The sequence below is a fragment of the Budorcas taxicolor genome, unplaced genomic scaffold (assembly GCF_023091745.1).
Source record: "Budorcas taxicolor isolate Tak-1 unplaced genomic scaffold, Takin1.1 scaffold171, whole genome shotgun sequence".
NCBI classification, from domain to species: Eukaryota; Metazoa; Chordata; class Mammalia; order Artiodactyla; family Bovidae; genus Budorcas; species Budorcas taxicolor.
The window spans coordinates 147988-164129 of record NW_026291673.1 but is presented as its reverse complement, the minus strand read 5'-3'; the positions used below and the strand labels follow the sequence as shown (position 1 = coordinate 164129).

At 41.2% G+C, this 16142-nt stretch overlaps 1 protein-coding gene and 1 pseudogene across 1 annotated transcript in view; one reads left to right on the top strand and one right to left on the bottom strand.

Annotated features, from left to right (window-relative positions):
- LOC128071129 (ATP-binding cassette sub-family C member 4-like) overlaps positions 1–16142 on the top strand; it is a gene marked incomplete at its 5' end in the record, with an annotated part of 175799 nt that overhangs the window by 85244 nt on the left and 74413 nt on the right. The window contains 1 exon segment of the mRNA XM_052664095.1: positions 11912–12062. Coding sequence (XP_052520055.1) covers positions 11912–12062 — 151 coding nt within the window.
- LOC128071128 (transcription elongation factor A protein 1-like) lies at positions 1911–2830 on the bottom strand (annotated as a pseudogene).

Genomic DNA, 16142 nt, shown 5'->3' with positions numbered 1-16142 from the left:
TTCAATTCTCTTTGTGGCCAGAGAAAAGCAACAGTCACTTTAATACATGTGACATCATCACCACATCTAGAAAAGAACACCACCACTCAGATATATCCTTGGATATACTAGGCTGTTCTAGTGGTGAGCTTGAATGGCCTCTAAGGGTCCAAATTCATGGGATTCTTAAGCCCTTTGGGCCTTAAATCTATTAATACACCATCTTTCCTCTCCCGATTGATGGCGCCCAGAATACCCTGAAGGGTGGTAACAATGGGCTTAGAGTTTCTATTCTATTTGTCATACATAGACTGGTAAGCACTTTATATACATAATCTCATTTAATTCTCACCACCATCCTTTTAAAGTGTTGATATATCCCAGATTTTCCTAAAATTAAGAGTGGGTGTATGGTCTTACCATCTCTGTCAATTTTTTTTTTAATAACAAGAAACTTTATTGAATTACAGATTTAAAAATGGCTCACTTAAAAGTGGGACTATTTTAATCTTACACTCATTCTTTCCAAAATTCATGTTATTTTCCAAGTGATAAAAGGTTACTCTGTGACCTGACAAAGTGGAGGTGGGATGGCACCAGTGGCAAATTCTTACATGTGGGGTCTTCATGTAGACTTCTGGATGTTTTCTCTACTGCATCAAACTGACCTGCGGTGAGCAGTGGGGAAAGGGAGGGAGGAGGGGCATACAAACTGGTGCTGAAGTCTTTCCATAGAGGTTGGAGAGTGGCGATGGAGCAGGATGAGATGTGGTCCTCGTAACTGGGGATTCAAGATGTGCTACAGCCAGTGTGAGATCATTCTTCCTTATTCCCAACCAAGCAGATGGCACACACTTAACTGCAAGGTCTGTCCCATAAACGTGGGCCATGTTATAGCCCACACACTCATCTGTCCCTCAGCCTTACTCCTGTGTAACAGAGGCAGCAAGTCAAAATGTGCTCCATCAGTCTCCATATGGAAAGACCACAGCTTAGTGATCTATTTAAGCCTTAAAGTCCTCAGTCAGGACAGATTTCCAAATCAAAGTCAAGTCAGGAACTGTTCACAGGAACCACACTATTTTAAAATGCTAACATCTTCCTCCCAGTGTGTCTTCCTACAAAAGGTAAAAATGGTCCAAACTTTCCACTCTTTGCCTGTCTGGGATTTATGAAAAGCATACCAAATTATGACGGTGTTCTGCAAAACTAAAATACACTACAAAGTCAAACAGGTAAATAAACAACAAACCAAACTGATTTCAACAAAGTCAAGTCATATTTCCAAGAGCTAAAATCTATTAAGAACAAGTAATACACATGTACAAGAAATTACAAGAAATGAGGATCACAGTTAGTTACAAATGCAAAATAATATCTAATTATCCCAGACTTGTGAACAGAATAATTAAAATGAATTTCATATGCTAGTTCAAATATTATATACAATTTAGATAAGCTGGTCAAGTATTACTTGAATATACACCATGTCTGATAAACTTATAATTACACTGCCTCTTATCCTTTTTTAATATTTGCAGGTACATGCCAATATAGGAAAAAAAATGTAATTTCCACTTGTGTGTTAACTGAGAAGAGTAACATTCTACTGCGTATGTTTTATATTGTAAAAAAGTTGTTACATTTTCTTTTAAGAAGAAAAAAAAGGTAAAAATTAACTGCCAAAAGTTTATAAAAATGAAAAAAAAGAAGTTTTGAAACAGATACCATTATGTGGTCTCCCTACTGACCTGAAATTACAGAAGGTGTTTAAGGAAGGGACACTATGTCAAAACCAGAGACTAACCCAAGGGAGGCAAGTTACTTTAAAAATCTGATTTGCCGGAAAACTAGCTAGTTGACCTAGTCTTTAAAGCTAATTAGAAAATCCATCTTCTTAATGGTCCAGATGTTTTGCCAACGCTTACAACTCAACAGAACTTTCACCAGTTTCCACACTCATTGCAGACAACAAACGTTGTCATGGGTTCATCAGGACTCCGCGTTTGTACCTGGGTGTAAGTGCAGTTCTTCTTTTTACATTTGCCGCACGTGAACAAGTCCGTCTGGGTCCCGCCCATCTTGGCCATCTGGTGCTCTCTGATGGCTTCTTTGGTCAAGTTTTTCCGCATCTCTTTGAGCTCATCACTAGCCATCTCCTCTGCTGTCATTCTAGCAAACAAGTCAGGAGGAATGTTCCCACACAGCACGTTTTTCCTTAAATTTGGATTTTTGGCATCCTTAAGATTTTATATCCTACTTTGTATTCTATTTTTGTATTTCATGTCTGTATTCCTTATTTCTTGATAGATATCTTCCTCAGTGTGAGATCCCAATTCTTCCTTGTCAGCTCAAATGGCAATGTAGTCATTTCCTCTTCGGAGAGCAGCAGCCAGCATCTCCCTGCACTTAACGGCACAGAATCAGAAGTGCTTGGCGCCCGAGGGAAAGATGAGACGTCCGTGTCCCGGGCATTGGTCCCATCATTTCTGCTGCTCATGTTGCCACTGGAGCTGCTTTGCTCTCTTGCTTCAGGGCTATTCTGTGACATAACTGCAGTATCTTTTTTCTTTTCTTCAGAGTCTTTATCTGTTGATGGTCCATCTAATAACTTATTCCAGGATTTGATGAGGGACTTTGCTAAAGATGTAACTTCTTCATCTGTGCTCTGCTTGCGAATAGCATTCACTGACATTCCAATTCTTGTGGACTGTAATAGTTCCAGGGTCATGGGAATATTCTTAAGCTCCTTCAGTAAATCCAATGCTCCAGCCGCGTTCTTCTTCTGCACCATCTTGTCCATCTTCTTGGCAATGGGAATCACCTCGTCCTCCATGGCTCCGGCGGGCCTGCCCCGTGCCTGGCCATGTGGGACGGGAAGTGCGCGAAGCTGGTGGGCGGCGGGCGAGCCCAGGCGTCTATGAGGCGCCTCAGCAGGCCGTGCCCAGGCGCTTCCTCACCGGCCGAGCCCGCCCATCTCTGTCAATTTTTGAGAGAATGAGCCCTAAACCCTGTCTCAGACACCTCAATATTTGGCTAATGGGGATTTCTGCTCTAGGTGTAGGTTGTCATTCTCTGCAAACTAAAGAATTATTCTGACTGATGAAAATCACCATGTACTCTCAGTGAATTTATCTTAGAATTTTTGCACTTATTCATATGGAATCATAGACTTTGGCTAGAATTCTCAACTGGTATGGTCCAAATAGGTTATAAACATATTAAATAATGATTCCCCTTATTTCTTGGGGCATCAGGACTAGGGTCACTTGCTTCTGGGTCAACATGTTTCTTGTGTACTCATCATTGTCTCTGTGCCATAGTGAGACAGATGTGCAGAAGCATTGGCCATGGTGAGGTGGGCCATCAGATGGGCCTGAAATCCAATCAGATGGGGAGAATTGTGTGTGTAGCTTGGATTGGGCTCCTTGGAATTCCCAGGAATGTGGAAGGAAGAAATAAAATGGGCTTCAAGGAAGGGATATTTACTGTACCCAAGAAATCTTTTGTTTCCTTCTTCAAGAGTGTTGACATTTTGCTTAGATACTATTCTCGCCTTCTACCAACTTCTGTAAAGATTTTGAGAGAGCTGGCAATAAATAAAAGATGCACAAATGTGTATGTTTGTGTGTGTGTATATATATATATATATGCACATATACATATGTATATATATATATGCACATATACATATGTGCATATATATATACACACACAGAAATATAGATGTAAATCCATATATTGTATGCATATGTTTGAATAATGTGATATTCAATCCTCTGTGAGACTGGATTTAGTACGATCTGCACGTAGAAAAAAAAATCTTAGAGAAAGTCTATTTGAATTGCTACAGAATTTAGAGGCATGAAATCTGAAGGATTTAACCTAAGCTAGGGAGCTTTTGAGAACAAGTTACCAGTCTATAATGGGTATTCAAGGAAAGAGCATTGGCACAGCTCCCTTCATTTTGATCTTACCTCTGCTTCCCAGGTTATCTGCCAGGCTGGGTTAGTCATTAAAGGCTTTAAATTATATAGAAAAACAGATTACTGAAACTGTCCATTTCAACTGTGAATATTGTCCAATCAAATAATGTGAATCTGCTAAAAAACTGTAATTTGGGGTTTTTTCCTAATTGAAATTTCAGCAGATTTTTTCCCTGACAACCACTGATAACACCCCGAGTGACTTTACTTAAGCTCAGATGTGGAAGGAGCTGGAAGGACCCCTCTCCATGAATATGAAGGTTGTGGAAGGGTCAAATGCACAGTTAAACCAGTGGTTGTTAAGAAATTGTTCATCTGTAGGTCTAATAGAAGAGAGAACAGACAGCCCTGTATTTCCCCATTTATGATTAGAATAGAGGAAAACAGCAGAATGGGAAAGACTAGAGATCTCCTCAAGAAAATTAGAGCCACCGAGGGAACATTTCCTGCAAAAATGGGCTCGATAAAGGACAGAAATGGTATGGACCTAACAGAAGCAGAAGATATTAAGAAGAGGTGGCGAGAATACACAGAAGAACTATACAAAAAAGATCTTCACGATCAAGATAATCACAATGGTGTGATCACTCACCTAGAGCTAGACACCTTGGAATGTGAAGTCAAGTGGGCCTTAGAAAGTATCACTACGAACAAAGCTAGTGGAGGTGATGGAATTCCAGTCGAGCTATTTCAAATCCTGAAAGATGATGCTGTGAAAGTGCTGCACTCAGTATGCCAGCGAATTTGGAAAACCTAGTGGCCACAAGACTGGAAAAGGTCAGTTTTCATTCCAATTCCAGAGAGAGGCAATGCCAAAGAATGCTCAAACTACCACACAATTTCACTCATCTCACATGCTAGTAAAGTAATGCTCAAAATTCTCCAAGCCAGACTTCAGCAATATGTGAACTGTGAACTTCCTGATGTTCAAGCTGGTTTTAGAAAAGGCAGAGGAACCAGAGATCAAATTGCCAACATCCGCCGGATCATCAAAAAAGCAAGAGAGTTCCAGAAAAACATCTATTTCTGCTTTCTTGACTATGCCAAAGCCTTTGACTGTGTGGATCACAATAAACTGTGGAAAATTCTGAAAGAGATGGGAATACCAGACCACCTGACTTGCCTCTTAAGAAACCTATGTGCAGGTCAGGAAGCAACAGTTAGAACTGGACATGAAACAACAGACTGGTTCCAAATAGGAAAAGGAGTACGTCAAGGCTATATATTGTCACCCTGCTTATTTAACTTATATGCAGAATATATCATGAGAAACGCTGGGCTGGATGAAGCACAAGCTGGAATCAAGATTGCCGGGAGAAATATCAATAACCTCAGATATACAGATGACACCACCCTTATGGCAGAAAGTGAAGAGGAACTAAAAAGCCTCTTAATGAAAGTGAAAGTGGAGAGTGAAAAATTTGACTTAAAGCTCAACATTCAGAAAATGAAGATCATTGCCTCTGGTCCTATCACTTCATGGGAAATAGATGGGGAAACAGTGGAAACAGTGTCAGACTTTATTATTCTGGGCTCCAAAATCACTGCAGATGGTGACTGCAGCCATGAAATTAAAAGACGCTTACTCTTTGGAAAGTTATGACCAACCTAGACAGCACATTCAAAAGCAGAGACATTACTTTGCCAACAAAGGTCCATCTAGTCAAGGCTATGGTTTTTCCAGTGGTCATGTATGGATGTGAGAGTTGGACTGTGAAGAAAGCTGAGTGCCGAAGAATTGATGCTTTTGAACTATGGTGTTGGAGAAGACTCTTGAGAGTCCCTCAGACTGCAAGGAGATCCAACCAGTCCATTCTGAAGGAGATCAGCCCTGGGAATTCTTTGGAGGGACTGATGCTGAAGCTGAAACTCCAGTACTTTGGCCACCTCATGTGAAGAGTTGACTCATTGGAAAAGACTCTGATGCTGGGAGGGATTGGGGGCAGGAGGAGAAGGGGACAACAGAGGATGAGCTGGCTGGATGGCATCACTGACTCGATGGACATGAGTCTGAGTGAACTCCGGGAGATGGTGATGGAGAGGGAGGCCTGGCGTGCTGTGATTCATGGGGTCACAAAGAGTCGGACACGACTGAGTGACTGAACTGAACTGACTGATGATTAGAATTTATTCTTTAGGAATTCCATCCTCTTCACTTTTTTTCATATTGATACCATGACACAGATGAGAGAAACAGGAAAAACACATGCGTCTCCAGATAGTGCAGTTTGGTTCACAAGGGTTCTTGGCCACAGAGTCACAATTCTGGACATTTCCTCCTCTTTCCAGGCTCCTCTTCCTTCAGTGGTGGCTCTGGAATTCCATGAGTACAAACCATTCCTGGCTTTCTCCATGACCTGCAATATCTTGGGAATACTTAGGATACCACTTTCCCTCCCAACTTCATGTCCTATCTAAATAGAAATGATAGTACTTACTTTGCTCATTCACAAGGTAGTTGTGAGGATCCTCTGAGAAAGCTGATCAGGAAGAGCTGTAAAATGATAAACCCCAAATCTCTGTGATACAGGGATTACCCACCAACCCATCCCTTAGAGATGCACCAGGGCCAGCGTCCCTGGGTGACAAGGTGAGGAGGCCCTGGGCTGGTGAGCATGGGATTCAGGTGCTGTTGCTGAGAGGACTCAGAACAACCAGTGTTAACTCAGACAAGCATCTCAACCTTCTTATTCCAGCTCCTTTTTGGTCAAAATTTCCATCAACTGTGATTCTGACAGAATGTAGTCCGCTGGAGAAGGGAGTGGCAAACCACTTCAGTATTCTTGCCTTGAGAACCCCATGAAAAGTATGAAAAGGCAAAAAGATAGGATACTAAAAGATGAACTCCCCAGGTTGGTAGGTGCCCAATATGCTAATAGAGATCAGTGGAGAAATAACTCCAGAAAGAATGAAGGGATGGAGCCATAGCAAAAACAACACCCAGTTGGGGATGGGACTGGTGATAGAAGCAAGGTTCAATGCTGTAAAGAGCAATGTTGCAGAGGAACCTGAAATGTTATGTCCATGAATCAAGTAAATCAGAAGTGGTCAAACAGGACATGAAAAGAGTGCACATATACATTCTAGGAATCAGGGAACTAAGAAGGACTGGAATGGGTGAATTTAACTCAGATGACCATTAGATCTACTACTGTGGGCAGGAATCCCTTAGAAGAAATGGAGTAGCCATCATAGTCAACAAAAGAGTCCAAAATGCAGTACTTGGGTGAAGTCTCAAAAATGACAGAATGATCTCTGTTCATTTCCAAGGCAAACTATTCAATATCATGGTAATCCAAGTCTACGCCCTGACCAGTAATGCTGAAGAAGCTGAAGTTGAACAGTTCTATGAAGACCTACAAGACTTACTAGAACAAACACCCTAAAAAGATGTCCTTTTCATTATAGGGGACTGGAATGCAAAAGTAGAAAGTCAAGAAACACCTGGAGTAACAGGTATATTTGGCCTTAGAGTACAGAATGAAGCAGGGCAAAGGCTAATAGAGTTCTGCCAAGTGCGTTGCTATGAACACACTGGTCATAGCAAACATCTTTTCCAATAAAACAAGACTACACATGGACATCACCAGATGGTTGACACCGAAATCAGATTGATTATATTCTTTGCAGCCGAAGATGGAGAAGTTCTACACAGTCAGCAAAAATAAGACTGGGAGCTGACTGTGGCTCAGATCATGAATTGCCAAATTCAGACTGAAATTGAATAAAGTGGAGATAAACACTAGACCATTCAGGTTTGACCTAAATCAAATCCCTTATGATTATACCATGGTAGTGAGAAATAGATTTAAGGGACTAGATCTGATAGACAGAGTACCTGATGAACTATGGACGGAGGTTCGTGACATTGTTCAGGAGACAGGGATCAAGACCATCCCCAAGAAAAAGAAATGCAAAAAATAAAAATGGCTATCTGAGAAGACCTTACAAATAGCTGTGAAAAGAAGGGAAGTGAAAAGTAAAGAAGAGAAAGAAAGATATACCCATTTTAATGTGGAGTTCCAAAGAATAGCAAGGAGAGATAAGAAAGCTTTCCTCAGTGATGAATGCAAAGAAATAGAGGGAATAAATAGAATGTTAAAGACTAGAGATCTCTTCAAGAAAATTAGAGATACCAAGGGAACATTTCATGCAAAGATGGGCTCAATAAAGGACAGAAATGGTAGTGACCTAACAGAAGCAGAAGATATTAAGAGGTGGGAAGAATACACAGAACTGTACAAAAAAGATCTTCATGACCCAGATAATCACGATGGTGTGATCACTCAGCTAGAGCCAGACATGCTGGAATGTGAAGTCAAGTGGGCCTTAGAAAGCATCACTACAAACAAAGCTAGTGGAGGTGATGGAATTCCAGTCGAGCTATTTCAAACCCTGAAAGATGATGCTGTGAAAGTGCTGCACTCAATATGCCAGCAAATTTGGAAAACTCAGCAGTGGCCACAGGACTGGAAAGGGTCAGTTTTCATTCCAATCCCAAAGAGAGGCAATGCCAAAGAATGTTCAAACTACCACACAATTGCACTCATTTCACATGCTAGTAAAGTAATGCTCAAAATTTCCAAGCCAGGCTTCAACAGTAAATGAACCATAAACTTCCAGATGTTCAAGCTGGTTTTAGAAAAGGCAGAAGAACCAGATATCAAATTGCCAACATCTTTTGGATCATCAAAAAAGCAAGAGAGTTCCAGAAAAACATCTACTTCTTCTTTATTGACTATGCCAAAGACTTTAACTGTATGGATCACAACAAAGTGTGGAAAATTCTTCAAGAGATGGGAATACCAGACCACCTGACCTGCCTCCTGAGAAATCTGTATGCAGGTCAAAATGCAACATTTAGGACTGGGCATGGAACAACCGACTGGTTCCAAATTGGGAAAGGAGTATGTCAAGGCTGTACATTGTTATCCTGCTTATTTAACTTATATGCAGAGTACATAATGCGAAATGCTAGATTGTGTGAAGCACAAGCTGGAATCAAGATTGCCAGGAGAAATATCAAGAAGCTCAGATACACAGATGACACCACCCTTATGGCAGAAAGCAAAGAAGAACTAAAGAGCTTCTTGATGACATTGAAAAAGAAGAGTGAAAACATTGGCTTAAAGCGCAACATTCAGAAAACTAAGATCATGGCATCCAGTCCCATCACTTCATGGCCGGAAGATGGGGAAACAATGGAAACAGTGACAGGCTTTATTTTCTTGGGCTCCAAAGTCACTGCAGATCGTGACTGTGGCCATGAAATTAAAAGTTGCTTGCTCCTTGGAAGAAAAGCTATGACCCACCTAGACAGCATATTAAAAAGTAGAGACATGTCTATTTAGTTCTTTGGCCCATTTTTTGATTGGGTCATTTATTTTTCTGGAATTGAGCTGCAGGAGCTGCTTGTATATTTCTGAGATTAGTTGTTTGTCAGTTGCTTCATTTGCTATTATTTTCTCCCATTCTGAAGGCTGTCTTTTCACCTTGCTTATAGTTACCTTTGTTGTGCAGAAGCTTTTAAGTTTAATTAGGTCCCATTTGTTTATTTTTGCTTTTATTTCCAATATTCTGGGAGGGGTCATAGAGGATTCTGCTGTGATTTATATTGGAGAGTGTTTTGCCTATGTTCTCCTCTAGGAGTTTTATAGTTTCTGGTCTTACGTTTAGACATACAGATGGCTAACAAACACATGTAAAGATGCTCAACATCACTCATTATCAGAGAAATGCAAATCAAAATCACAATGAGGTACCATTTCACACCAGTCAGAATGGCTGTGATCCAAAAGTCTACAAGCAATAAATGCTGGAGAGGGTGTGGAGAATAGGGAACCCTCTTACACTGTTGGTTGGAAGGCAAACTAGTACAGCCACTATGGAGAACAGTGTGGAAATTCCTTAAAAAGCTGGAAATAGAACTGCCTTATGACCCAGCAATCCCACTGCTGTGCATACACACTGAAGAAACCAGAATTGAAAGAGACACGTATACCCTAATGTTCATCACAGCACTGTTTACATTAGCCAGGACCTGGAAGCAACCTAGATGTCCATCAGCAGATGAATGGATAAGAAAGCTATGGTACTTATACACAATGGAGTATTACTCAGCCATTAAAAACAATACATTTGGATCAGTTCTAATGAAGTGGATGAAACTGGAACCTATTATACAGAGTGAAGCAAGCCAGAAAGAAAAACATCAATACAGTATACTAATGCATATATGTGGAATTTAGAAAGATGGTAACGATAACCCTGTATGCGAGACAGAAAAAGAGACACAGATGTATAGAATGGTCTTTTGGACTCTGTGGGAGAGGGCGAGGGTGGGATGATTTGGGAGAATGGCTTTGAAAGATGTATAATATCATATATGAAATGAATATCCAGTCCAGGTTTGATGCATGATATTGGATTCTTGGGGCTGGTGCGCTGAGACGACCCAGAGGGATGGTACGGGGAGGGAGGAGGGAGGGGGGTTCAGGATGGGGAACACATGTATACCTGTGGTGGATTCATGTTGATGTATGGTGAAACCAATACGATATTGTAAAGTAATTAACCTCCAATTTAAAAAAGAAAGCAGAGACATTACTTTGCTCACCAAGGTTCTTCTAGTCAACAACAAAGCTATTGTTTTTCCAATAGTTATATATGGATGTGAGAGTTGGACTCTAAAGAAAGCTGAGCTTAGAGAATACTCTTGAGAGTCCTTTGGACTGCAAGGAGAGTAAACCAGTCAATCCTAAATGCAATCAATCCTGAATATGCATTGGAAGGACTGATTCTAAAGCTCCAATACTTTGGCCACCTGATGCAAAGAACTGATTCATTGGAAAAAGACCCTGATGCTGGGAAAGATTGAAGGCAAGAGGAGAAGGGGATGATAGGGGATGAGATGGCTGGATGGCATCACCGATTCGATGGACATGAGTTTGAGCAAGCTCCAAGAGTTGGTGATGGACAGGGAAGCCTGGCATGCTGTAGTCCATGGGGTCACAAAGAGTCAGACATGACTGAGTGACTGAACTGAACTGAATTTAATACTTAGACTATGGAGTTAAAGATGGCTGTATGTTGGCAGTTTAAATGTGTCCTAATGGCTCATGACACGGGCTTCCCAGCTCTGTGACTTAGTCTCCATCAAGTTGCTTCTCCTCACCCTGTGCCTCACTCCTCCATTTCTAAAATTAGATAATACTGTTACTAGATATTTTACACTGAATTTGTAATTAACCACTTCTTTATCCCTGAATGCGTAGCTAAGGCATCTGGATTCCTCATCTGTGATACCTGTTCACTCATCTTTTTAGTAACACCTGCTGACTTCTGATTGGAGAAGGCAATGGCAACCCACTCCAGTACTCTTGCCTGGAAAATCCCATGGGCAGAGGAGCCTGGTAGGCTGCAGTCCATGGGGTCGATACGAGTTGAACACGACTGAGCGACTTCATGTTCACTTTTCACTTTCATGCATTGGAGAGGCAATGGCAACCCACTCCAGTGTTCTTGCCTGGAGAATCCCAAGGACAGAGGAGCCTGGTGGTCTGCCGTCTATGGGGTCACACAGAGTCGGACACGACTGAAGCGACTTAGCAGCAGTAGCAGCAGCAGCTGACTCCTGATAGTTTGGAAGTGAACTCCTACTCTCTGAACCTCAAATATTCTCATCTGTTAAAACTAGTCATGCCTGACTCAAAGGATTACTGAGTGTATCACAAGAGCTGATACCTAGAAAGTTCTTATCAAAGTGTTGGCACATGCAACAAATATGAGGGCCACCTATAATTTTATTTCTTTTGAAGGGAAAGCATTCCCTGCTGTTCCAACAAGTTTTTCAAGGAAAGGAGTTTAATCCTAACAGAGCAAATCATTAAAGTTTATCTTTGAAAAGTATCATTGACATGAAGGCCTCTGTATTTTTGCTATTTCAGACATTTCTACTTGTGATTGGTGTGGTGGGTGTGATGGTGGCTGCAATTCCTTGGATTGGTATACCTGCAATTCCCCTTGGCATCCTTTTCGTTATTCTTCAGCGATATTTCTTAGAGACGTCACAAGATGTGAAACGCCTGGAATGTACAAGTGAGTACCTGGGCTCTCAGTTTGGGATGACAGTGCATGCTGGCTTCTATTTGTACTGCAATTAACCAGACCCCTGAAGTTCTGCAGACTCTGTCTTGTGAAATTTCTCACTGTGTTAACATTAGGTGATTGAATGTTCTGCCGCTTTGAATCAGTGTGGCCCCTTTGAATCCTTAAAGCAAATGGAGGGGATTGTGGGTCGGCTGCAGTTTGCATTTTAGCACAAAGAGGATGGATGTGAGCACCATGAGGACACAGACCGTTTCTGTCTTGTTCATAACTTACTTCCTAAAGCTGAGTATCCACTCTATTAATACCATTCTTAAAAGTATTTCATCATGTTGGAACCAATGTAGAAGGAATTAATTAGAAGGAACTAACATAGAGAATTTTTCTTCTTCTGAAGTTACCAGACATGACAATGAAAGGAAAAGATTAGGAAAAGGAAAGGCGACCTCAGGAAATACGTGTCAGAAGTGGTATATTTGAAAAATACATTGTTGTACACATTCAAGTAAGTTGTAATTGTTAAATGTATTGAAAAGATGTGTGTTAATCATCAGTTATGTCGACTTTTTGTGACCCCATGGACTGTAGCCCACTAGGCTCCTCTGTCCATGGATTCTCCAGGCAAGAATACTGGAGTGGGTAGCCATTCCCTTCTCCAGAGGATCTTCCTGACCCAGGTGTTGAACCCAGGTCTCCTGCATTGCTGGTGGATTCTTTAATGTCTGAGCCACCAGGGAAGCCCTGTTGAAAAGATAAGCCCTGTTATTTTCAGGTTTGTTCTTTATCATTATCAGCATTTGGGGTGATACCACACTGTTTGTGTACCCCTTTCTCAAAACTATTTATATAAATGATGCTGAAAATAATCCCCTGTGAGGACACAGGATAGGGATCTGTTCAGTATGCATTTAGTTGATTACTCCATACACCTTCCTAGTTTTAGAATAATGGGGAACAAGGACTTCCCTGGAAGTCCTGTGGTTAAGACTCTGTGCTTCCACTGTGGGAGCCACCACTTCAGTCCCTGGTTGCGGAACTAGACCCTGCAAGGTCTTGGGTTTGGCTGCAAGGTGCAGCCAAAAAACAAAATAATGGGGAACACATTTTATGATTAATTATTCTATTCTACAGGTAACCACAGATGATGAAAGAACCAAATTTATGTTATTCTTAATGCATACATTTCATTAATATTAAAAATAAGGAAAATACATTGTTACATATTTTTTAAGTTATGAAAACAATAGCTAAAAAGTAAGGAGGGAATGTTTGTAGCAGAGACCTCAAACCTGAATAATTATTGCAAATTAATACCAACTTTACTTTCTAGAAACCAAGCCAAGAACAGAAGCATATTGAATCCTATGGTTCTCTGTACCTACTAAATGGAAAAAGTCTCAGTTCATTCATTCAAAGGAGGGTTTTTTTTTTTTTTTGGTGTGTGTGTAGCATTTGTGTGTTTTGTTTTTAATAGTAAACACTTGAGGTACTTATCTTTTTTTGTGAAAAGGATAGTGATCATCAGTTTCATAAAATCTATAAAAGAAATGTTCATTCATCAAGAGAAGCAGGTGACCTCCCATGGGGTTTGGTCTTGTGAGGTGTTTCGATGGAGGGGGAACAGTAGAGTCCAGGTGTGTGTGACATTCTGCTGATGACTTGCTAGGATGGTAGGACCAGGGGAGGCAGAAGAGGAAGCGATGAGCTCCATCCAATCTTCTGTGTAGTCAAGGTTTCAGATGTTTTATAGTTTGAGGCCACCCATGAAAGGGAGTCATTCAACAGTTTTGTTGCAAAGCAGGTCTATGGTACGTTCAAAGAGGGTTTGTTCCATAAAAAATGTTTGACAGAGATATTTGCCTGGGGCAAGGGCCATTGCCCATTCATATGAAAGTGGAGAGAAGAGTTTCTCCTGAGGCTTTTGTCAAGAAGCAGTACAGAATTTTCTCAATATTTGATCTGGAGAGTCTGAGGACTTTGGCACCATCACGGTGTAATATTTGGATTTTTTGCACCTAGTAGGCTGCAGTAAGTTAGACAATGAATTTAATCCAGGTACTCCTCATGCACACCCCAGATAACCACATGTGGTGGCCAGTTGATTAGAACTGTTTATGTTTTCTCTCTAGCTGCTGGTGGTGGTAGTGTTCAGTCCCTAATTCAAGTCCAACTCTTTGAGACCTCATGGTCTGCAGCACACCAGGCTTCTCCATCCTTCACTACCTACCGGAGTTTGCTCAAACCCATGTCAGCTGAGTTGGTGATGCCATCCAACTATCTCATCCTCTGTCATACACTTCCCCTCCTGCCTTCAATCTTTCCCATCATCAGGATCTTTTCCAATGAGTTGGCTCTTCACATCAGGCAGTCAAAGTACTAGAGCTTAAGCTTGAGCATCAGTTTCTTCCAATGACTATTTAGGGTTGATTTCCTTTAGGATTGACTGGTTTCTTGCAGTCCAAGGGACTCTCAAGAGATTTCTCCAACACCACAGTTCAGAAATATCAGTTCTTCCATGTTAAGATTTCTTTATGGTCCAACTCTCACATCCATATATGACTACTAGAAAACCATCAGTTCAGTTCAGTTCAGTTTGGTCGCTCAGTCCTGTCCAACTCTTTGCAACCCTATGGACTGTAGCACACCAGGCCTCCCTGTTCATCACCAACTCCTGGAGTTTACCCAAATTCATGTCCATTGAGTCAGTGATGCCGTCCAACCATCTCACCCTCTGTCATCCCCTTCTCCTCCCACCTTCAATCTTTGCCAGCATCAGGGTCTTTTCAAATGAGTCAGTTATTTGCATCAGGTGGCCAAAGTATTGGAGTTTCACCTTCAGCATCAGTCCTTCCAATGAATATTCAGGACTGATTTCCATTAGGATGGGCTGGTTGGCTCTCCTTGCAGTCCAAGGGACTCTCAAGAGTCTTCTCCAACACCACAGTTCAAAAGCATCAATTCTTAAGCACTCAGCTTTCTTTATAGTCCAACTCTCATATCCATACATGACTGCTGGAAAAAATATAGCTTTGACCAGATGGACCTTTGTTGGCAAAGTAATGTTTCTTGCCAGGAGCCAGCGTGAGGACCTCCGCCCATGGCAAATATCAGGAGGAAGGAGGCGTCGGCATACGCAAAGGCGGATCGAGCCTTAGGAAACCCCCTGTTCCCTAGCATCTACCCCCAAAACCAGAGTCTACCTACTTTACTGTTTCATGCTCTCACCTATACCTCTGACTTTATGGGGGGCTGACCCCCATTACCTCTCTCGGAGAAGGAGTTAACTTACAGCTCCAAGTCAATAAAAATTCCTGGGCGTGACAGGAGTGTTTCAACTTATGAACTCCACTGAAGGTTATCTAGCCTGCCTTACAAGTTCGTCCGGCCACATGTGATTGTTTACAGCCTCCCAACTGTGAGAGGCATGAGATGTTTTAGACTTACTAAAGGCAGATTCTTTTGGGAAGTTAGAAATTATTAGTATAGTGGGTTGGTTAGGAATTGTATTCGTGAAGGGTTTTTAATTTGTTGTGCCAATAATTGCTGCTAATTCCCTGCCCTGGGTGTGACAAGGGTATCTCAGATTAAACCTCTCTGCTGACAGACAACCTCTCAACCATAAACATCACAGAGAGTTTGGAGTATTTTGAAAATCTTAATTAGCATAGGGCTTTTTCTCATTGTTGAGTCAATGATTGCCACCAGGCCTCCGTGTCCTTAGGCACCTGGGAATATATTAATGTATTTGGAATATAGAAAAGGAAATATAGTAGTTTTTGATGTTAGTAATACTAGACTTTTTGAGTTAATGGATTTTCACTTTTGTTATAGATCACTGTGCTTTGTTATAAATCACTGTGTCCTTGCTATGCAAAAATGTAACTTTATCACTATCTTAAGACTAAATAGATCTTAAGGGGAACATTGGTGAAGGGTTTTCATTTGTCAGGCTGATGTTTGCTGCTAAATCTCCATATTCCCTGTTGGGAAAGACTAGAGATCTCTTCAAGAAAATTAGAGATACCAAGGGAACATTTCATGCAAAGGTGGGCTCGATAAAGGACAGAAATG